Genomic DNA, 24,968 nt, shown 5'->3' on the forward strand with positions numbered 1-24,968 from the left:
CCCTCTTCTGGATTACTGGTAGATGAAGAGAAAGTAATGTAAGGGAAGCCCCGTTTATGCAAAATTCCTGATTTTCAACAACTGGACACAGTAGGTGGTTGATTACAAATTAAAAGTCAATGGTAATTCCTTATGATTATTCATGTTAATTTACATAATGAACCTTTGCTGACCCAACCCTTACTTATCATATAACACACAAATGACGGGAAAAAAAAGTGTTGTTCGATAATGGATGATTTAGATTTCATATTTAGCTCAAGTAGTACCCAAAAGCAATCTGCCTTCACTGTAATAACATCATTGTGATGAATTATAAGCAAAACAACCTTCACTGTCATGACTGAAATGACAAATTAGAGATCCAATGCATTCATCTGTCATACTGTGCACATTATGCAGAGTTTTCTAATTGGCCCCATGAGGCTGTAGTCTACGCACATTTTTTTTTCAACTGGGGACAACAACTGTCAATCAAACAGCATCTTTATAACCAGCTGCAGAAGCTGCATCATTGTGCCTCAGGATAAACCCGGGGACAGGCAGGAGCTCCTCTGTGATCACTGATCGTCGATCGATACCTTCTCTGATGCGATTATTCAACAGGTTCAGAAAGGTATTGTTGCTAAATAGTTATTAAATCAAGCTGAGCACTCCCATTTTTGGATGTTTAACAAGACTGTTTTTTTCCTACCTTGATGTATTTGACTTTTTTCAAAATCTAGCTTCAAAATCTCTTGTCGGAAAAATGGACATGGTGAGTGGGAACAATGCGACTGTGGCGAATGCCTCCATTGACAAGTGGTCATTCAATGAGCGCTCTTTCCAACACCTGGACCCCAGAGAGTTGAGAGTCCTGGTTCCGGCTATTCTGGGAGTAATCTGTGTCTTGGGTGTGGCTTCTAACCTAATTGCCATGGTCATCCTATTCTCCAATGCTCACCGAGGTAAACTGTCTCTCATCAACTCCCTGATCTTCAACATGGTGTTTGCCGACGGACTGGTGCTGGCATTTTCGGTGCCTTTCAGGGCTGCTTCCTTCTCCAAAGCTAGCTGGGATCTGGGTTGGGTGGTCTGCAAGACAGCAGACTGGTTTCTCCAGTCCTGCATGGCAGCGAAGAGCTTCACAGTGGCTGTAATGGCCAAAGCGTGCTACCGCTATGTGTCAAACCCAACAAAGCAGGTGAGCATCCACCTGGGCTCCATCGTGGTGGTGTTCTTCTTCATCTGGTTGTCTGCCTGTTCCGTCACCATCCCTCACTGGCTGTTTGCTACGCTCCAGAAACGGATCCGCGGGCTGGCGTGTGTGCTTGCAGTTCCTCCTGAAGCTCAGAATTTTATGTCGGTGTACGTTAAAGCATACCCACTAGTGGTCTACTGCGCCCCTCTCAGTTTTGCCCTGATTTATTTCTGGAAGGCTTATGGCCAGTGCCAGCGTCGCTCCAGTAAGACCCAGAACTTGCGCACACAGATTAGGTCAAGGAAGCTTACCCTGATGTTGTTTAGCCTGACGGTGGCCATGGCTTTTCTCTGGCTTCCACATTGGGTGGTGTGGCTTTGGGAGCGTCATATTGCAGAGAAGGAAATCGAAGGAGCCAAGCCATTGGTATCCTCTCCTCCTCTTTTTCTGACCCTCTCTGCTCAGCTGCTCACCTTCTCTCTCTCCTTGGTGAACCCTCTCATTGTGCTCTCCCTCTCAGAGGAGTTCAGAGAGGGCTACAAGGGACTGTGGAGACGCCTTACCCTGCGCAAACAACTTCCTCCAAAGCAGAGGGCTGGACCTCACAAGCCTACAGCTCCTCAGTCCCCTTGTCCCAGACCAGAGACTTCTGTCCAGCTAAGAGGGGAGAACAGCTTTGGATCAAGCTCGAGCCACAGCAGACAGGCTCAGCCACAGACAGAGCAAGACACAGGTAGGGAAATAGACATGGTTAGCCTAAAAGATGGCATTGTCTTGCCTGATTTGGAGCATTTCTGGCACGAGAGGGAGACTGGATCCCTCACAGCCGAAAACGATCCAGTGCCGTGGGAGAACCAGAGCAACGACGGGAAACAATAACAACTGCTCTCCAGCTTTTCTTCTTCATCCTCTTCAATAGCCCTTAAGATGGAAGCAGCTTCATCAGCACACCACAGTGGAACGGAGTGCTGAGTGCAGCACAGCAAATAATGTGTATTCTGTCACCTGTGTTTATGATATTACTCAGAGGTAAGAAGTGCATTCATTGTGGAGTACAATACAGTATCGTCTGCATATTGCTTAACATGTTGACTGCCTTATTCTTGTTTTAGGAAAAAGATATTAATTAGTCTAAGATGAATTTTGTTGAATTACATTTTCTGGTAAGAATGTCATTGTGAATTCAATAAAGGTGATGTAAATACAGAATATATATTCAGTATATTTTGTGGTGAATGATGATCAATAGGTTCAGCTATCTGAAAGTATTTTGACATAATACTAATCATGCCATTGAATAAAAGTGTATTATTGACTGGCCTGCAGGTATAGACTTTATGCTAGTGTGCTATCATTACTCGTGTATACCCTGAGATGTTGAAATTGGCAGCTTTTAATGGTCAGTGTTTCCTGCCCTCTGTCTGTGAGTGAGACTTATTGAACATCAGTATGATCGGTGCACAATAAATAATACATGTGTTCTAAAAATGTAGTCTGTATGTGACGAGACTGACATACACTATTAATAAAGCCACTACATATGATTTGTGTGTATTGCGTGTTCATTTCAATAAGGAACGTTATAGTATCTGGTAAAGCGAATGACACATACAGACACACACACACACACTGAAAGTCTTAATGAGATGGCTCAGACATCAGTGGATGGTCCCCTGCTGACATGGCGTCATTAAATATATTTTGATAAGGGGCAACAATTTGAACTGCCATGAGTTCTACTCAGATGAATTCATTTCATAAGACTCAGTGGGAGGCGCGTAAGGAATTCTCTCTTCATTGATCTGCACCGATTATGTACTACATTTTTAAAGGGATAAACAACATTGATAATGTGTCTAAGCTGATCTGTGATGGATTCTTCTGTCTGACATAACACCCACTCAGATGTGCTGAACAAAAGAGCCACATGTAAATCACATCACATCACAACATCAGCTTAATGATAGACCCCTATTCCAAGCTTGATACAAAAGACTGTTTGCATCGTTAAAAACTGCAAAAAGTGAAAATAGAAGGGAACATCTTGAGGGTATAATTGCACGAGTCATTTCAAACTGACCTTACACCTTCTATGCTTCCTTCTCTCCATTTATGACATTTTCCTCTCATTAATCATTTATGTTGACCTTTTATTGCCAGAGGCAAGTACCTTAATCAGAGCAACACTTAACTACATAACCCTCCATCAGTCCCCGGGGTAGTGACCTGGCCATAAACACTGAAGACATGCAGCTGAACTGTCATTGTTGGGCCCAATCTTTACCCGTCGCTGCTTAAATATCAAACCCTTAAAGGTTAATGTACACAAAAAAAGCAACTCTGCACACTATGATGTGTTGTCACACCTTGTCAATGCAGAATGTGCACACTATTTCCTGCATGTTTTGATACCTGATGCTTAAGCAGGGATTATTAAAACAGATGACAAAAAAAAGTGCAAATGTTCACATGAAGTAAAAATGATCCGATATGCTTTGTCAACTCATGTGGAGAGCACCACTTTCTCACTTCTTTAGTCGCTGTTTAAACTGTAAATAATTGTAAAACACACTAACATTGAGTTGACCTTTGACCCCAGAGAATATGTTGTGGTCAGACAATTGATGACAGCAATGGCAGGTAACTGCCATTGCTGTCATCTTTTTTGTAGATATAATAACTACCTTTAAAAGCTTCTGCATGAATGCTATACAATAAGAATCTAAAGAACCTTTTTAAGTTGTAAACTGCCCTTAAAAACTGCACTTCTTCAACTGTCCACCTGAGCCGGAAAACTGCACTGCTGATTCAACTCCATGGCAGACTGATCAAAACAAACGGTAAATTAAACAATTGCACTCCAATAATATAAACTAGTAAACGTATTAACGCTCGCTCTTTCAGTCTGTAAAATGGAGCAGCATAAAATTCAGCCAGTCTCACAGATGACTGGAGTAGATCCTAAAGTACTAATTGAAAAATAGACTTTGAATCATGAATCCAGAATCGTTTTGAATTGAAAATATGGATTAGTGAGACCCAAAGATTCCCAACCCAAATTTAAACTAGTTAACGGCTTGTTGTCACATCTCACGGTCACATATTTAACAGTTTGTTGAGATGTATATTAAAGTGGGCTGTGCATAGAAATACAGGACAGATTGTGGTACAGCACAAAATGTACATTTTACAAAGTGGTACAAAAATTTCATAAGCAGCCATGCTATTTGACTCAGGCAAGTCCCAGTAACGCCTTACTGTCCACATTAACCACAGTTCGTTCAGAAGAATATTGGGGAACATCTGTGCAGGTTAGCAGCATGACGAGGCACTTTTCCAGCCGGACCTCATTCGAACATAGTGTTTCAACTGACCCTGTGTGTGTGAGAGGCAGTGTGCAGTGCACACCATTACACAAGCTCTGACTGCCTGTAGAATTAAAAATACATTCATCATTTTTAAATTTTTAAGACTGAATAAAGGCATGAGGTTCATGATAATAAAGTGAGCAGATTCAGGGTTCGATTAAATAAAAAAAAAGTTTCTGAATGAGGAGTGTTAATCCACATTACAAGTGGGAATAACAATTCATGGTTAATTGGGGCTTATTACTGGAGGGTCCAGCAGGTGAACGTCTCACTTTACTGGCCCCTTCCCACTGTGAGGTGAGGCAGGGGTGTCCCCACTGCATTTTATCCCTAAGCCTCTATCATCTCTAATAAATGAAACTCCACAGGGGATGACATGTCAGCTTATACTAATTATGCTCAGCAGGAGAGACTGGCTGCAATTAAGCCACATGCTAAAACCTTTTGCCTGCCAATGATGTGCCTCCCTCTGAGTCACAGCTACCATTGGTCCTTTGGCTTTTCAGTCCGCACAGGGTCGACCTAGGAGTGTGTGCTTGGGTAATTTTAACCTGGAGGGAGGTTGGTTCAGGGGGGCTGGCCTTGGTATTTAGCAGTCTTTTGATTAGAATACATCAGATAGCTTTCATCTCAGTGAAGGATGTGGGAATCCAAAGGGCAGGCACCTTGCAGCATTTCCAGCAGAGCCCCAAGAGGGGGTAGTCAATTCAGACCATGCACACCATATCGATTTATATCTGAAAGCAAGATCAAGGGTGTGCACTCGTTACAACACCATTAAACACACAAGTTTGAACCCAAACCTGTATGCCAACAACCAAAATGCATCACATCATACAGGAAAAGTTCAATGATGTCAAAATACAGTTATGACCATTAAAGTGTGGTAAAAACATCAGGCTGTCTGACAAGATCAGGTTACAAATGGCTGCATAAGCCAACAAGCTTCTTTGGCAATTGTTACCCACAATCCTAAGCAACGCAGGACAGCATGTGTAAATCTATCACAAACCTTTAAAAATAACAACAAGAGCTGGGGAATGCAGGCTGTATAATCTCAATGTCTAGCGAATGTCTAAATCTAAAATTAATCAGATACAATGAACATTGTTTTTTTCCAGTGTTGGACAGGTCCAAAAGAACAGCCAGGTACAGAACTTTCTAGTCAGACCAGGCGGTTTTTCACAGGTGAAATGTGCATCTTTAACATGAATGGGCACTTGGTTTCAGCATATTTCATCTGTGAAAGGTTTTCGGCTCAAAAACGTAGAGCATGAGTGTAAAGATGACACTTACTGCTCACAATTCACCTGACACCAGCAGCAGACAGGACACAGAAACTACAGCAACAGAGGATCACTAGCGTCATAGCATAGCAGAGAGCACATCTTTCCCTCTGTCACCAAACAGCTGAAAGGAAAGTGAAAATTGAACTCACCTTCTTCAGGTGTCAACAAACAAGGCTCCACATGAAAGCTATGAAAGATTTTGCTTTTGTCCTACTTTATTTGCATTTAAACTGTAAGCTGAGATGTTTGCCAACAAAACTGTTTTCATGCCATGTGTTAGTGTTTTGCCCCCAGATAGTCACACTGCCCTCAAGAGGCCAACATATGGATGACAGTAAACTTACTCTCCCCTCCCAAACATAGAAACTTTTCCATAAATTGATCCAATAACATGTTATTATTCATCTCTTTAGGATTCTGTTATTTTACTATTTGAGGATTATTGTCAGTCTGACTATGGACTATCCATGTGATGGATTTAACCACCTTGATTTAGGTGAATTAAAAATGACAAAACAGAAGTTTAACAATTTAGTAGCAAGTCCTTCAGTTAAATTGAAGCAGTAAGTAAGTAACACATATATTTTACACTTGTAATGTTTCACCCGATTAGCCTATCACAGTAAAGCATTCGGTGCTTGTAGTCTCCAAAGTATGTTCTCGAAAAAGAAATTAAGTATGTTGGGGTGCTATCACATGTATTAACAAAAGACAAACACTTAAAATGAACAACATTCTGATTTTATTTATTTCCAGGACTTTCATTAAATTCCAGTTAAAGACACAGTGTTACACAGTGTCAGGGTTTGCATAGGTCTGATAAGAAGGTATAACATGGCAGGTGACAAACTGCATTTCCATATTACAGATAAAACCGGGTCATCTAGCCCAGTAGTCTAGTTGATTTTTTTTAACAGTATCTTACAGTACAAAGCCTACAGTCACATACGATCATCTTCTGCAGCATTTTGTTTGGAACAGTTGTATTGGCATCTTTGGATAAACATGCTTAAATGATTGAAATCAGGGGTTCTCAAACTTTTTTAGAACATGGACCCCATTCAGCTGAGAAATTTTCCAAGGACCCCCTTATTGTAATGTTGATAAGCATAATACAATGTATTAATTTACTATGGAGTACTTTGCAACAATAAAATCAGGCTACATACTTTCCAAGTTATTCAGTTTTAAGAATCAGAGAAAATATTGGCTCCGAGGTGTTTTTTTATTTATTTGCATTTTTTTTTAAAATATCGTTGCGCACTATGAAGTGACAGACATGTCATGATGATATCAGAGTTGATTTATCGGCACAGACTAAAGTGGGCAGGAGTATTGGAAAAAAATAACAGATTTTATAGTTTCAAGAGGTCCCAATTTATAGATATGCTTTTTCAATGATACAACACACTTCACAATGGTGTTCAACTTTAAGAATCACTGATTTCAGTAGATGGTGTTTGTTTTACACGTTACTTTTATAATTGATCTTATATTAAGTTAGAAATGATTTGAGATGTTTCCCTCGACACAGCCAGGTTTATGAATAATTGTTAGTGACAGTAGATTTAAAAGGTGACTTAAAGTGACACCATTCCTTCTTTTCTTAACAATACCACCCAAAAGTGATTATAACTAGTTGGTACATTGTGGAAAGAAGTCAAAAAGCCACCTGTAGCACCTTCTGGAGGTGAGGATTTGACCATTAAAAAGATTGCCTAAAGTGCAACACCATAACAAATCATTACAATAAAAAAAAAAAACAATACGAATAATTCTGCAACATACCCAACACCTCTCATAAAATGCTTACTAACAGCATGCAAAAAGGGCTTTCACTGATCTCAATGAGTCCAGTTGATATCCCTTTCTATTTAAACATGAGATGCGTAAGCTCTTCATTATTGGAAACTATTCTTAATATAAGACATCCCTTTTAAGCTGATGCTCTTTAAGGAGACACCACATTCACTACATAGACTACATTGTAAACATTTGTTTTTCTTTGTGAATAAATAATCCTGGAGCAGTGTTTCATCACTGCTGCACATATGGAACCATTTCACATGAACATAAATCATGGGGACAAAAAACAAAAACAAAAAGTCTTAAAATTCACAGCTCTGGCTAATTCAAGTTGTTTAAGGGGAAACAAGTGTAAGTATACAATAAAAAAGCCTTCAACTTAAAGACTTCAAACATACTCATTGTGATATGTACCATGAATAAAATGTTACCCTTTTCCCTTTTACACTTAAGTGTAAGTACTCAGAATCCACACAGAGATTCATCAGAGCATTCATCTTCTTCGTACTGCCGCATTTTCGGCTGCTATTATAAAAAAACAAAACAAAACAAAAAAAAAACAGTTTGAGGCAGTGTTATTTCATGATAGTGGTGGTCCTTGATGTCTCCCTGAGCTCACTGGTTCTAAAAGAAAAAAAACAAAAACAAAGCATACGTTAATGACGGTTAATAAAGATTTGCATTAGTAAAAAACTGACAGAATTACCTGTTTGGCCTTTTCTGACCAGCAGGTGGCGCCAAAGCAGCTTTTCTTCTTTGCAGAGCGTTAGTGGTAACCTGCAGGCCTGTTGTTTGGTTTTGTTCCTTGATAAAAAAAAAATGAGAGGGTCATGGTCACTTGTATTCATTTAAGCAAAAGCTGCCTTTAATCAAGAACTCAATACAATACTGACCACTGATGGCTTGTTAACAGGACAAGGTGGTGGAGGTCTGCTTGGAGGGTCTGGTCTGATTTTGTTGGGTTTGGTGTCCTGGGGAGGTAAAAGTTGTGGTCCTGAGGGTGGATGTGGAGCCTGGTTTTCTCCCTTGTCTTTCAGTAACACAGATTTAAAGGGAGTTGAAGACGTGTAACCCTGAGGAGGCTGGACCTCTTTTTGTTCTGCAGCATACGCTGGTACAGGGGGAGGCTTAACGGCTGGACGCACAATAGCATGTCTGGGTCGAGATGAGCAAGACGGGCTAGGATGAGGAGAGGACTTCACCTATTGAAATAAAAGTTCAGCTGTTTATTGTAATATCAAAAACATAGAAATACGACACAGTGTGAATTACGTAATGGCCTTGTTTACCGGCTGATCTGGGGCTTGTTTCTTTAGCAAAAACGTCGGGTTGGTATGACCGTCAGCACAAAGAGGCTTCCCTTTGAGTGGGACTGAACAACTAAGATTAAAACATAAACACAAAAGTGCACACCATTCAGTAAGACATCAATATGTAGACAAAAGCAAAACATGACTCCACATCTAAACGGCTGTTCAATAAAATGTTGAGTGTCATTATCGAACAGCTCAAAAATACACACGCTGGCACTGGAGGTGGAGCAGAGGCTTTCACTGGTTGAAGTTTATGTTTGTAGCAGCACCACAGTCCGACAGCAGCCAGAACCGCAAAAAGAACCAGAGGGAGGACCACCAGGACCGGAAGGAGATTGTCTGTGGCAATTTAAAACAGAACAGAGTCAGAGAAGTTGCTCTCAAAGGAATATTGTTGACTAATAACATTTAAAAAACACAGTTGTCTCACAGTGGCTGATGACGGGTCCACTGTCAACACTACCCCCTGATCCCCTCTGATCACACAGTGGAGGAGCCCAGCCGGCATCACAGTGGCAGTTATGGTTGTTGTTGCACAGCTATGAAATGAAAGAAGAACAAATTAAATTTGTAACATGTGACATGCGATTATAAGAGTTATATCATCTTTGAGGAATACCGAAAATCCTATGTTTAATGAATGACAGGAAATACCTTTGCAGAGTTACTTTTACAAAAAGCCCTTTATGCACTTGTACTTTACTGGAACGTGTTTTGCTAAACTTACTGCTATTTTTTATCTTAATGTCTCTGCAGTTATAAGAAAAAAAGTACTAAACCTATCTGAAAGCTGAAGCCTCTGCAACAGATAGAAATGTAACAGTTACTAAAGTCGTATTCAGGTGCATATAGCTCAAAATACTCCTTTACTTTTCCTAAAGCAAGACTGTGAATGCATGACTTCTGCTTGGACTTGAGTTTCTTTGCGCTGATGTGATGCTAATTTGAATCAACTAAAAGGATCCAAACACTTCTTGAATCCAAGCCAAGCTTGCAAGCTTTTCAGTGCACGGGGCTGGCAGCCAAAACTTCCCCAACACTCCTTGGAAATCTCCCCAGCAATCCCTCCTCACACACAAATAAACTCACCCCATGTCCGTGGCACTTGGCATTGCACTCATCAGCTCTGAGGAAAGATGCATTGCGGCATTCTCCGTTAAAGCACATCTAAGGAGAAAAAGGAGGGGTGGTGCATGAGAGACAAAGAAGGGGTCATTTGTTCTTAGAATTGATGCAATTTTACTTAATAAAACAGACTGGAAGAAACCAAATGAGATGCGACTTTCCTATCCCACAAATAGATACTGACATTGCATAAAGGTTGTAATTATTAAATCGATTAATCTCGAACATCTCAACACATGTACAAGTCTCACCGAGTCGACGCCACACTTTGTTCCTGTCATGACCAGGCCAGGGTCCAGGGTGTCACCCTGTGCCTCCTCATCCCCTTGTCCAGGCTTGTACACGTGTGTCCCCATACAGTGGAGCTTTTTGTTGCCCACAGTAATCGTGGTTTCAATTCGAACAGCATTGTTCTCAATCGGCTTTGAGGCTGCAGTTAAACACTGGATTTTCCCACATTTAGCATCCCTGAGTAATAAAGAGAGTGTTCTCAGCTGGTTGAGATTTATCTGTGACTGCTCATGGCCTGTATTTCTCTGGAAATGTGACTTTTTGACATAAATAAGTCGATGGATAAAAAACAAAAAGACCTCACCTCTCCTTACAGCTCCTGTATTTCCCAAACAAATCCTTGCCACAGTTCCCGTACATGTCTCCAGCTTCATTGACCTTCTTAAAACACAGGTCAGGAGCTGCTCGGCCATCTGCAGAGAAAGAGAGAGAGAGAGAGAGAGAGAGAGAGAAAGCACAAAACGAAAATGAATATAGCTCTGCATGTAGACAAACAAACACACCAGTAAACACATGCAGTGTGCTATGCGACCACCTGACGGAGACCAGATGGCACCCTAACTGTTTCGTGTGGCTGCTCTGGTACTACAAAGGCTCTCCAGGGACGCTCTGTCACAACATGAATATGGACTCTGTCCAATAACGGTCCCTAATCCTGCAACCTAGTGAGGGCTCATCTTTCACCACATCCAGCCTCTCTGCTTCATCATACATGGGTTGCTTTTGATCTGCTTCAGAGATATACAATAACATACGTGTGGCTATACATAACTGCTATTTAAGGGTTATCTTGAGTCTATAAAGCTAAACAAAAAAACTCTTTAGTTTGAACAGGGTCATTCAACAGCATTGGTGTAGGTGTGCAAACTAAAGCTTCATGTGAGTGTTGTATGTATAAAAGGTTTCGACATTCACAGCACTATATATTTTCTATATATTACATGTGATTCAAATGACAGATTTGCCGGTTTACCCACCTCGTCCCCAGAGAGAGCGACACTGCTGCTCCAGGGTCAGACACATGCCGGTGTAGCAGTAAGCCTGCCCTTCTGCGCACGTCGTACCATCCACTAAATAGAAGTTAGCGGGACAGCTCTCTGCTTTACCATCACAGTACTCTGCTAAATCACACGGGCCTGAGGGGGCACGACACAGCACCCCGGGGCTCTTCAACTGGACTCACAGAAAGAGAGAGGGGGTTTTTGGAGATCAGAGAGATGTCCTTTAACAGTTTGATCTCAAAACCAGACGTAACTGAGGAGTATTTTCCTCCTCCTTTTGTTTTCAGTAAGGGGCCAGATGTTAATATCGCTACCTTGCAGTTATCACAGCAGACACCATGAGCACACTCGGCTCCTGATTTCAGAGTGCAGTTGTTAGCATTGCAGCAGGGACTGGTACACTCCTACACACAGAGAAAAGAAAAGTCATGAGTCTTGGCATAAACGGAAAAGATTTTCAGCAACATAGGAGAGATGCCCCTCACAGACCTCCTCCTCTCCACAGTCACATTCTTCTCCATCCTCCAGGTAACCGTTGCCGCAGCGCTGCCCTCCGTACATGGCTCTGGTGTTGGGCAGATTGAACAGACACTTCCCTCCTCCGGAGTTCAGGTAACTCTTTAGCTCCTTCAAGTTACAGCCGTTAAACACACGTGGGAATGGATGCCTGTGGAGAAACCCAAGCAGAGCAAATAGGAAATGTTGTTTTTAGATCCTCTCTCTGCGTTTACTCAATTATGTATTATGACTTTAAATTAGGACAAAGGACACTTGGCTCTCATACCCAGTAGCAGCAGCCATGATACATCCTCCATCGTCGGCCTTCGCCTGGCAGCAGCCTGCGCTGTCGTGGCTCATACCAAAGTTGTGGCCCATCTCATGTGCCATGGTAGCAGCTACACCCACAGCTGACTCCGAGTGGTCCTATTCAAAACAAACAAAGATTACTAAGGAAAACATGTATTTCTTATCAAACAGACATACAACAGTTCAACTTCTGAATACTATACTTAAAAAATAATCATAATAATAATTTTCTTTAGTTTTGGCTTTCTGGAGACACTATCACCACCGCTGGATACATTTAATAATCTATAAACACATTAATGTAATACAAAATCACATCATATAAAAGAATAGCTAGTATATGTTGCTATTTATTTTAAACTAACTTAAGAGAGCCTTATTATTAGATCATTCTTTGTGTTTGAACTAAAATCACCTTCTATATTAAGAGGTTGGCCTGTAAGGGAATTTCACTTGTACATTGTTTTGGTGAAAACCAAAAAACAACATGCAGCATACATAAAGAGTAATGAAGTTTTACTCAAGTAATAATTCAACATATGTAGAGGAGAAACTGGGAACAAAGCCGCTGCCCTTTACAATTACAGACTAACCAAAATGTGGGGATTGTCTGCGACTTACATTTGACCTTTAACCTCACACATGGGCTTCAATTTCCATTCAAGTGAGTGCAAAATAATTCACATTTGTTTAGACTACTTTTCGAGTGTATCAAAAGTGCTATAAAAACAGAGTTTGATTTATTAACAGACTCTTGGCTCTCACCGTGTTTACTCCACCAGACTGGTAGTCGGAGCACATGGCTTTAAGAGGTGCCAGCCCGATGGTGGTGCCCTGGAATCCCTTCCCCCTGGAGAAACAAAATGCCAATGATTATTAGTTAAAGCTGCACAGTGACCCACTGGGATACAACTGGTAAAAGGTGAATGTCTCACACAATGAAGATAAAATCAATTGAGAAGTCTTCCCCCCTGGGGCAGGGTGTTTAAAGGGAAAGAGGGGGGTTACTGGGGTGGAGAATGAGAAACGAGAAGAGGAGTGACTGACGTGATGAGCTGAGCATTGTCGTTGGGGAGCCTGCCCAGCTGTTTACGTCTCCAGGACAGGAAAGCTGCCAGAGTGCTGTGAGGGTTGTCTGAAACATTGATCAAGTCCTGGTTGGTCCAAACCTCCAAACCGATCAGAGCCACGCGGATGTTCAAAGCCTTGTAATACTGCAGGAGCCGACACACAGAATTGTACTTTCATTATTACTTGTCATGATGAAGTATTGGTGAAGCAAACAAAATTGTGTTTGTGGTTTTCCCTCTTAACATGAGAAGTTACCTTGTCAACCAAGTTGGCCGCTTCCATTAGTTTCAGTTTAGTCTTCTCGAGACTACTCCCTTGCTTGTCAAACTGAAACAAACACAAAACCAACACTTTATACAACTTATCTTTACCACAAAATAAAGACGTCATATTTAAGATGACAAACAGCATGTGAATCAGAGCATTTTATCCTTAATTACTTCTTCAGGAAAAAACATCTGCTCAGGTTTTTGAAAATACTTTTGGTTTATCCTAAATATGTGTAAGATAGCGATAAATTATTTTTATTGTGTTTATATATATATGTGTGTGTGTGTGTGTGTGTGTGTGTAGGGGTGTTTCCAGCATTAAAAGGGGATATAATACAAACAATTCTTAAAATCTGTCTTGGTCTGGCATGCTGCATAATGCATGCACTAATGGATTAAAAAACACATTAAAAAGTGAATTGGTAAACTGCTGAATACACCCAGGCATAGTCCTGTATGAAAGGCTTGGCTAGATATGAACAACCTTTCATGCTAAGGTTCACACCTTTGTGTAATTCATTATTATCATTATTTTCACGGTACATGCAGGTCTTTGTAGTCTTTGAAGTAGCTCAGACTGATAATAAATGTTCCAGGCATATCTCATGATCCTTAATTTGGACTCCTGCACAGCTGATTCCACATGCAACATCATGTGCTGTATTTCAACATTTTAAGATGTGATAAAAAAAAAAGAGTCTCAAACTAAAAAGTGGCCAGATAAAACCACATCAGTAACAACTGACTCCTTACCTCCGCCTTGTCTGCCACAATCAGCAGCTCTACATACTTCATATTCTTGCTGAGGTCCCTTTTTCCCTGAAAATAGAGACACGAAGAACAAAAAATGTGTTTGTAGTAATGTATCAATTCATGTCAAAGTGTCTGTTTGTTTCTTATATCTCAACTTACCCTCCTGCTCCATGATGACGTCACTCCCTGGATGAAGTCATTCAGCTCCTCCTCATGCTCCTTGTTGCTATGGTGATGCAGGCACCTTCCTCCGGTTAAGTGAAGACTCTCGGCTCTGAACACAGCATGCTGCTGATGCTGCTGTGCATCCGTGGAGGCAGGAAGGGGCTCTATCAGGTAGCTGACGCTTGCGTTCAGAGAAACGAGTCCCCTGGGGAAACAAGACGCAGCTGATGGTTCCATCCAATTATAGCTTGAGGAAATGTTAATGTTGTTTATCTGCACGCTGTGGTATTCACTGGAAAAAAACGTTACTGTCCTTATAAAGCTCCAAAGAGAGAGACTGGTTAAATGATATGGTTGTACTGTATGTCAGATTGATTGTCTTTTTGTGTGCGCTGGCTTTACAGATTGTTGGATCACATTGACTTGTCTCGGAAGATTTACTTCTGTTTAGGTCATCAGGGACAGACAGAGCTATGCATTATCACAAAAAACACTTAAGAGTGCAGACATTAACACGAGCATTCACACAGCATCAGGTCAGGCAGCTGCAGAAAACATCTGGAAAGGTCAGCCGCCCACATGTCAAAGTCCCTCTATGCTGTGTTTGCATTTCTCCACAGAATCTACATTTAATAGGGAGAGGTATTCATTCACTATTCTTCCAGCTGCAGAGCAATGAACCACTATAACACACATAAGACATAAGGCATGCCAGTTCCTCCTCTGCTGCCGGTCTCTCCTCTCAGGGTGTCTTTTTGGATCAGCAGCTCTGGGTCTACAGCAGGAGAAAATACAGGATCTCCATACTGAGCTGCACTCATTGAACCAACTCTTGAGCCAATGACCTACTAACCTACTGGACGGCACAAGACACTACACACAAAATGTTCCCTGTCACAATAGCTTTCCATTGTTTCACCAAAGCCCAAACAGTTGTGAGGACTATAGTTCCTATTTATTCCATATATCTAAATCCTCCACATGCCGTCTGAGGATGGTCACGGAGAGCTTTAATCTTAGCTCTTAAAATTCAGAAGTAAAATAAAAGTAAAATAAAAGTAAAATAAAAGATTGTGTATAAGCATGTTCAGGTCGGTGACAAAGTTTCTTGTGTATTTTGGTAATCTTACCAAAAAAGGAAATGATCAAATCGGTGCATTGTGTTCTTTAGAAATTACAGAGTTCTGTCAGTGAGTCAGAAACATGAAGGAAATGAGTTTTCACATAATCTGGAAATCAAATCAAATAAATGCTGCAATATTTGCTTTTAACAGCGCTACAAGTTTAAATTGGTACAAGCGTGATGCAAACTCATCTTTAATGAGCTCAGTCACAGACATCATCCTTCGTGACAGGATCCACAGCTCTAACTCTTTGTGTTTTTCAGAACTGGGAAAACTATTCTCTTGGCTCTGCTTTTTCTCTTTACAACTTTGATGAATAAACCCAAGAAAACTAAAAAAGTCTTCTTCGCTATTGAGAAGCTTTTTATCTGAAGAGTAATTCAGTCTTATGGGAGACTTCTTTGAATTCTTTGGAAGGTTTCTAACCATTGGGACCAAATCTAAACCTTAGAAAACTTTATAAAAACAGCCCATAGGGGAGTTTACATACCTGAGTCCTGAGCATGTGCTTACAGCAACGCTTGAGCCTTCCAGGCCAAGCACCTCCCCGTGGTAGAAACAGTGTCCCTGGCAAAGAAAAACAATTACATCTCAACATAAAGGTCTCTGTGGCAGGAAGAATGGTAATGGAGTGATACGACAGACAACAAATCCAGCAAAAGAACCCTGTGATGTTTGCAAAATTGCTGCGTTTTCTTTTATATTTCCTGTCTGTTGCTCTCCTTCCTTTTATGATTGTGTTTCCTTCATTAAAATCTTTTTTCTCTTCTGCTTCTTTTGTTTTCTATTTCTTAACATTAAACTGTCTCACGGACTTACAGTGTGTGCAGGAGAGTAGGACTTGCGGGCTCCATTAGGAGAGTACCAAATTTCCTGATATCCAGGGGCCAACAGCTGCCTGTTGAAAGACCAAATACAATTTGAAAGAGATTTAATACTATGTAATGCCAGACACTCAATCTCCTGAAACAGCATCAATATAGTGGGACAAAGCTGAAAAATATCCAGAGTAGAAGCTGCAGGAAAACGATGAGACAGAAGAAGACAGAGTCTGCCCAGCAGCTCACAGCTCATAAAACATTCAGTCTGACAGAGACACACTACAAAACCAGACCACTTTAAAGATTTAGACTAAGATTCTCACAGAGATAATGGACAATACAAAAAAAGTGTGGAAAGTCAGTAAAAAGCATGGACCTTTCTCAAATGACCCTTTATTTACTTTGTGGAGTCAGCAGAAAATGTTTACATTTCTTTGTGAGTGTTTAAGTTTGTCCTGTTTGACAAGGTTTTTATCCTTCTATTTTTTCTTTTACTGTAATTTTCACCATTAGTTGTTTAAACATACAGCTCAAGAGAGACATAAATCAGGGAGAAATCAAGAGGAACATTCATTTAATGGTATTAAGCAAGCATTACCCTTGCACACTTCATCTGTGTGTGTGTGTGTGTGTGTGTGTGTGTGTGTGTGTGTGTGTGTGTGTGTGTGTGTGTGTGTGTGTGTGTGTGTTCACAGATTCGGGTTGTTCATGTCAAACTTCTGTCAGCCTGTAGGCCCAATATTTACATCTCCTACAGACGCTTGTTTTCCTGTCCTTCTCCCTTAAACTCTGTCTCAATCCACTCTTCCTGTTTTCATTCATAAACTCGGTCAGCCTCACAGCTGGTTTGCTTTTACTCTGACTCTCTAGGTCTCGTCTCTCCACCCACACTGTCAAAGTCAGATCCATCAAACACGCTGTGACCACAGTGAAATCAAGCTGCAGGGAGTCCTGTATCCATCAACTGACGCATTTTAAAAGTGTATCCTGGCAGACGTCTCACACAAACATAAAAATGATTAGTACTGCTAAGATTTGATCCGTTTTTTTGTGTATCTTCATTTATTTTCCATTCAAGCCAATTTGTTGCTTTACTTCAGGGCAATAGCTAGTTATCTTGTTTGTCATCTGATTTTCTTGTTAAAATAAATTTAACTCAGTTGAAATACACCAATATGGTTTAAAGTTAGATGAGTGAAGCGCAATCTCATGTCTGTTAGCTAGCAAAGCTTAGCATATCGGTTAGAAGCTAAGCAAAGGAAACAGCTGGCCTGGCTATCCACCTACCAGCACTAAACACAGAAATTCTGAAATAATTAGTATCGCTGTGTTATTGCTGTTTAGGTCTCACATTAGCCCATTGGAAAACATTTAACAAATGAATTGTTAGTTAGCAGATGCAGTAATTTTTGGACAGATTCAGGCTTAGATTCTTTTTTGAAGTTGAACAGTATCATTCTTGTCATCTAGCTCTTGGCAGGAAAGTGGCTAAGTGCTTTTTCCAAATGTCACAGTATTCATTTAAAAGGACGATAGAGACAAATGAAGGGAAGATGGGGATTTTTCTTTTCTCCCCCGTCAGATGGCCTGAAGGAGGCAAGCCTCTCAAACAATGACAGCCTGTTGATGCAATCAGCCACAAAGCAAGAGGAAGACAGAAACAACTGATTCATCCTTAAAGAGATAACCACATCAGGGTGGGAGGATGAGAGGGACTGCTCACATGTACAACTTTTAAAGAGAAACCTTGAAAGAAATGATCAGTCAGTGCTAATAGAGCTAAATGATGTCACGATGCCACTCCAAAACGGGTAACCCCCACAGTGTTGTGATTTGACCTTCTAACCTTTTTTACATATGGCTTTTCTTTGGTTTTCCGACTTCTCTATCGCACTAAATATTCCCATCATGCTCTCAGATGAGCTGATGATAAACTTTAACCTTCTTTTTCCCCAGAAATCACCTCTTCAATAAGGATCTACGACTCTCTTTCCTCAATTCTCCCTTATTCTCACATGTCAGTCTGCAGCTGTAAAGACTAGTAATCGGACAGTTTTGATAACCATCAGATACACATACCACATGTTTAACAGATTAGGCTACACAGCAGAAAAAGGAGCACACTCAAACAGTAGCAAATCTTATGCGGCAAAACCGCAAAAATACTTACAAGAAAACAAAGAAGTCAGCACATTCAATGTCCTTCAAAGTTGTATTATCGAGGTAGAGCAGCAGTGTCTTTAGCACAAAGCTTTTATCAGCATTACCAAAGCTTAACGGAGATTACCAGAGTTGCACACTGGGAATATTTCTGTTTAGGTTTCTAAAGGTTCAATGTCAAGGTTTTGTCTTACTTTTTCCAAATCACTGAACACACTGAATAAAACTCAGTAAAGTTCAGTAAAGTAAATGATTCAAATTGTTAGTCCTTGTCTTATCAGGTATTAGGAGCAACATTCAAGACTTTTTAATGCTGGGGTAACTGTTCTTGTACCAAGTGGTGGTTTGTTGACATATAAAGACTTGAATGATAAAGTCATCTGGCATAAATAAACCACAGACACGCCCGATACAATAGTCAGTTGTGATTTAGTTTCAAGTTGACTGATCAGTATTTTCATAAGTTACAGACGCCTAACGGAAATTGTTTAGTTCATTGGACAATCAATGATGTGATAAAACATTATAGGACATCTGCAATCCAAATATAGTTTTGTATGATGTCCCTGGTTTACCTGTTTTTTTTTGTGTCCATGTTCAAAATAATTGAAGTCTATGCTTCTAAAAGGTGAAGCAAACCAGACTTAAGGACTAAAGAAGACAAGAACTGTGGAACACATTATTGTGGACTTTGAAATGACATGATAAATACACTGTTAAAATAAATGTGAATGAAGAACCATCTTTCTAAATATTGGAGAGAAAGAGGGGTTGTGGTTAATTTGGGTAAGTAAAGACACTGATAGCGTCTTTGTTCAGCTAAAGTACAGAAACGCCCATCTTTTAAGTCTATCAGTGACAGAATTTCCATATCTGTCTTTGATTTGCAAAACACATTGAAATTAGTTTAACTGGTGCAACGACAACTTGCATACTTAGTTGACTATTTTTTCGAAGCTTGAAAGGAACAGTCATACATTTGTAATTCACATGCTTGTCTCGTGACCTAATAATTTTAAATCTAAAGCCAGCAAGCAACAAGTTGTGTTTGCTTAGAATAAAGGCTCTTAAGCAACAGCTATCCTGGCTAAAGATAGATTAATTAACACTGTGGTACCAAACAGAATTGTACCAACAATAAGCTGTGGTTTTAATATGTGGAACTTTTCCTTTAAATCCACCCCTCTAAAGCGCCAGCACTTTTGGAATATCCCAGACCATTGCATTCCCATAAACGCAGCAAGAGATTTCAAATCAAGTCTGCAGAACCCTGCGTGATGATGTGAGTGCTACACAGAGTTTGGATGTGGTCGAGTGTTGGACAGACGCTCTGATTGAGGAGCGCAGTACGAGCTGAATCAGGACTGTCTGACAGGCTGAGACAAAGGCTTGGTTCAACCTCATCAGGAGAAAGGGGGGGCGGGTGGGGTGGGGTGGGGGGGATAATGCTAATGTTCTTGTGAGATAGTGAAGGAGGGAGAAGGGGACGCGGGTAATTCATTAGGGTCAGTGGGTCGCATTCTCTCATAGTATCAGATGACATCACTGAAAAACCGTTTGAGGCTGATGCAAAGTCAAAGTAGCACTTAGCAATGCATGATGAAGAGGCTTTTATTGCATGCTCTGTCTATGTGTGTTTTTACGTGTGTGTGTGTGCGTGTGTTTCCTAAACACACATGCAGTCGAGACTAAGACATATAAGCAGACAAGACCCCAGCACCTTGAGACTAAACATAGAAACAAAGGAAACAAGGTAAAACAAATTAATCGGGGCTGTGCGATCAATCAGGTCAAAGCTTTCAATCGTTACTGTTTGTGTTCCTTTTCACTGCTGTATATGTGCACAAGTGTGTCTGTGTGTCATCTGACTGCGGGTGGCCACGGCCTCCTAAAGTTCTGACTATCCAGTGCGGGGGAGATGTATGTTTGTGCTGGAGCCCTGGGGAACATCAGACGAGGTGAGGAAAGGACGAAGAATAGGAGGCTGATTTTTAAGGAGACAGTGGAAGACATATGAGGAGAGTAGAAGGAGAAGGAAAGGAGAGGAGGAACACTGATGTGTACTTTTCCAAGGGGAGTGCTTCATTCAGGTTCATGCACTGACGAGTGTGCAGGAAGGGCATTAAACAGACGAACAGGCAAAGTCACGCAGAGGAGGAAACAAGAATTTCCAGACCATTCATATCTGATGCAGAAGTACATAACTCTCACCCAAACTGACCCCAACTGTCTCCACTTTCCTCTTTCCATGACTCCTCTCACCTCAGTCCTTTTCCTCTGCTCCATCATTCCCTTTCTTACACTCTTTGCACCCTCGCTCACTCTTTTTTTTTTTTTTTTTTTTTTACATCCCCTTTCCTGCACTCTGAGTCAGCACACCAGCCCCTACTTGGCTTTTAGCCATATCAACCCTCTACGGGTGCAACACAACCTTTCATTATGATAAAAGCTCAGGCAGACACACACACACACACACACACACACACACACACACATCACACTTAGCCTGGTGACTTTGGAGGACAAAAATTGATTGAATCTTTGCTGCAACCACTGGGAGTACTCCGGCTCAAAAACACAGCTATGTCTTCCTCCATGCTTTGATTAAGTGACACATTTAGGGAGAAGCAGATTAAGGTGGACTGGAAATAAAATGAGATTGAAGAAAAAATAAATCTGAAATACTGAAGGAGGACAAAGAGAAGCTCAAAATCAAGACCATCTGACAGATAGTTCATGTTCTCTCTTATCTGCAGGTTGTGAGAGGAACCATTGCAGGGGCAACGAGGACAGGAGGGAGTAGCCGGGACACAGAGACGGACACTGGCAGCATTTTCACTGGCTTTTCTCCAAAATCGGACATTGATCTTCACAGATGTAAATTACTGTCTTCTCCACCTCCCCACCCCCCTCCAATAGTGTAATGGAGTCAGATACCTATCCACATTAGGCCAACAGAGAACAAATCTAAACACAGAAACCCTGGTGATGGGGTGAAGTAGTAAATCTTAAATAAACGGCTGACAGACAGAGCTGGCAGACTCTTTCTTTGAAAGCTTGAGAGCTATTTTTGTGAGAGACTTTATGAGAATTATTGCGGTGTGGGTGGAGTGGTGGTTTAATCACTAAAAAGCTCTCCAAAAGTAGAAACATTTGAACAGCCTTTCCTTCATCTTTGGAAAACTCGTCCTCCCTTTATATATTAAAATAAAACTAACAGGAACTTAGAAATGTTGGTTTTCAAAGGACACTTCATCGTGTTTACCAAAACCAACCACTTTAAAGTTATAAACCAAAATCTAAGAGTGACTGATTTAAACTCTTTCAGTGGCTGACTTAAAGTGGCACCAGTGACAGCTCTACGAACGTCAAAAGGCTCTTTGCACCAGGATCTGAGAGCCGTGATCTCTGTGGACACTTTTAAAAAAGCAGAAAAGAAACTGCTCTGTATGGACTTGCCTTAGTTTGATTTGACTACATTAGATTTTATATAACGTTCTGTTTGTAATGTATCTGCTCAATCCTTTATTGTGAAGCCCTTTGTCTACTCTTGAAAGGTGCAATATAAATAAACTTTACGTACTTATTTACTTGTGTAAAATATAACTGTTTGTGGAGGAAAATGACCAAACCCTGTCATTCCATGAAACATTTTCATACAGTCCCTAAGGGAACCGGTGTCCACTGAGATTTCAGGGGGGAAAGCAAGCCCCAGGAGTGACCTGCCCCCCCTGAAATCTTATTGGACACCCCAAATGTCTTTACTATGATTGGTCCTTTGCCTTGCTAGAGTTGAGACTTGCATTGAAATGCACCATTCAGGCTGTGTTGCAACAAGCAGCTCATAGTTTTATAGTATACTATTTTTTAAAGTAAAAATGTACTTCTTTACAAACAAAGTACTTCTGTACTTCTTATTTTGGACGTACCTATTTTTTTTTAAATGCTTAAAGAGTTGAGCTTATAGACGTATGTGTTGCAATTATCTTGTGTTGCTGAAAAGTCGATGTGATTAGTGCAGACAGAAGGTGTAGATAAATGCTATTTATTCATGTGTGTGCTCATGGTAAACTAGAATTAGAAGAGTACAAGTAATAATAGCTCATTTAAGTGAAACTTAAATAAAAAAAAAACCCGTATTTGCATTATTTTTCCTGGTCAATAGAGCTCTCAGAGTACATTAAAGAATCAATACAAGGATGTGGTTTGAGCTTTAAGGTAACTTAGTTTGAACTTGTATTTTCTTCTTTATTCTTTATAATCAAAGACGTGTTTTTTCATCCTCTCCTTCTGTTCTGTTACTGTAGCAGGATGATTGGCACAACTGATGAAATCTTTACACCCTTTATTTTGCAGGAAACAGTTACGACATTGCACCGAAGCTGGTTTCAAAACTTCTTTCAATTTCTTTTAAAGCATTTTTTTTCTACAGAACTTTATTTCCTCTTTTTAGAACAACCTGCAACAGTTATGAGTTCACACAATCCTTTCCCGTTCAACTCTATAATCTATAGTCTGTCCTTCTTTGTCTCTGCCTCTCTCTTTAAAACACATACTCAGACAAAATGTGTGTGTGATTGATGAAAATTCCTTGCTTAAGGGGGCATCTAATAGTGTGACCACCTGCTGGGGAGACAGAGCGGGGGGGGCAATCCCTGAGGGGACGGTCAGTCAGACACAGAGGAGTCATGGTTTGCTAATGTGTGTGCGTGTGAGTGAATGAATGCCAGAGAGCGCCAGCATTTAACAGTCAAAATTGACTTGTTCATAAAAGTTTCCCTTTCCACTAGTGTGCTGGCTCTAATCCAGAAAAGTGATAAATCAAAGATCTGTTGTCACCCACCCAGCAATCTCACTGTCCATTACACCAGCCAGATCCTCTGCTCCCTTCCTATCACCATCCTATTGTTCCTGCACAGGAACCGCTCCATTAGATTACAGGATGTTAGGTGCAGAGTCAAAAATCTGACTTCCTGTTTGCCAAAGGCATACAGATCGGGTGTCAACCCTCTGTCGTCCAAAACCATCACACTGTTTTCAGTCCTTCACCCCCCTCTCTGAGCTCCCAGGGGGGCTGATCTTATAAATGTGTCTCAGTGACAGCTAACATCTGCTCAAATTAACAGGAAGGGTCTCGACGTCCTGTGTAAGTCCAGCGATTTAAGCAGACAGATTTTATATTTTCAAAAATATTTTGGATGACTTTTTTTTTCATTTTGGTTGGGAACACTACTCTGCAACATTTTGCAGGAGACAATACAAGATCAGTTAGTGTGAAACATGAAGGAGTTGTAGAAAACTTCACAGTGTGACTCACTCATTTTTCTCCAGGTGTAGTGTGAGCTCCTGGCCCTCAGCTGTGATCTGAACCTGTGCCTCTGCAGGATGCTGGGAGGAAAACAGCAAACACAGATTAACAAAGCAGAAGATGACCCATGACAACAACTTAACACAATCAGCATGGTTTTTTTAAAATTTATTTTATGTTTAAAACAATGTCGAATGTGAAATGGACAGAGACAGTTAGCCTCACCTCTTTGTTGGCAGACCTCCTGTGTCTGTGAGGATGCAGCCATGTGGCAGAAGTAATCTCATAACTCTGTACATGCTCGAGGATGCTCCTTAGTGAAGCCTGCTTCGTTCCTAATGTTAAACAGAAGAAGAAAAAAAGAGGTCTAACGTGACAATTGATCTACAAATTAAAATAAACATACTGTAGGCCTAGAGTCTAGACTATTTCTCTTTTTCCCCGAGGTATAAATTCCTTTTAAAACAATACAATTCACATTGCTCATTGTTAATAACAGTATACAGAAATTTAACACTACGAAATACATTATAGCACAATGCAATATATGCAAAAAAACATATTCCAGTCTCCTGTCCATAAAAACAATCACACTCACCATTGCAAACAGCGCCTTCAGAGCCAGTCGCCTCCACAGCGAGCAGAACGAGCAGGCAGAGACACAAGGAGGACTGCACGGCGTCGAGAGGAGGAGGACGCACTCCTGGACGCATTCTAACAACCAACAGCTCCTAATGAATCCTTGAGCTGGAGACATGAACATGCAGTAAAGCGTGCCGGGCTGTTTCACATCAGACGGACATTCACCGCCGGCGGGGTGACATCGCGATACGTTGCCGCTGCTCGTCTGAATGAGATGCTGGCAGACCGCAGGGCGCACATCTCGGTTTCATTTCCAACCCCTCCCCATTGGTCGATTCACACACGCGCACGAAGACGGGCGGTGATTGAAGGCAAGCCCAGCAAGGATGTGATGAAAAGATGTACAGGAGAGAATCACGGTTACACAAGCACGAAGTTGAAAATGCAAAGATGCAGTACAGAGACTCATACAGCACTTCGAAATTATAGAGGGAAAACACTGTCACTGTGTTTGTTTATTTTAAGCTGCTTTTCC

General features: G+C 40.9%; 2 protein-coding genes across 2 annotated transcripts; one reads left to right on the forward strand and one right to left on the reverse strand.

Moving 5' to 3' along the window:
* Positions 1-2,342, forward strand: gpr151 (G protein-coupled receptor 151). Its single transcript, XM_079352558.1, has one exon. It carries the CDS (start codon positions 749-751, stop codon positions 2,057-2,059), a length of 1,311 nt encoding a protein of 436 aa, XP_079208684.1. The 5' UTR covers positions 1-748; the 3' UTR covers positions 2,060-2,342.
* A 4,220-nt stretch (positions 2,343-6,562) lies between these two features.
* On the reverse strand, positions 6,563-24,747 carry adam19b (ADAM metallopeptidase domain 19b). Its single transcript, XM_079352615.1, has 23 exons — positions 24,450-24,747; positions 24,077-24,186; positions 23,861-23,931; positions 16,382-16,460; positions 16,053-16,129; positions 14,433-14,643; positions 14,274-14,339; positions 13,507-13,578; positions 13,228-13,394; positions 12,946-13,030; positions 12,158-12,297; positions 11,863-12,040; positions 11,688-11,777; positions 11,350-11,545; positions 10,677-10,785; positions 10,333-10,549; positions 10,046-10,123; positions 9,387-9,495; positions 9,166-9,295; positions 8,933-9,023; positions 8,537-8,845; positions 8,350-8,447; positions 6,563-8,267 (listed from the first exon to the last, which is right to left on the reverse strand). The coding sequence occupies exons 1-23, from the start codon at positions 24,562-24,564 to the stop codon at positions 8,219-8,221; spliced, it is 2,847 nt and encodes a 948-aa protein (XP_079208741.1). The 5' UTR covers positions 24,565-24,747; the 3' UTR covers positions 6,563-8,218.
* Between the last annotated feature and the right edge of the window lie 221 nt (positions 24,748-24,968).

The sequence above is a fragment of the Symphodus melops genome (genome assembly GCF_947650265.1).
Source record: "Symphodus melops genome assembly, chromosome: 9".
Taxonomy (NCBI): Eukaryota; Metazoa; Chordata; class Actinopteri; order Labriformes; family Labridae; genus Symphodus; species Symphodus melops.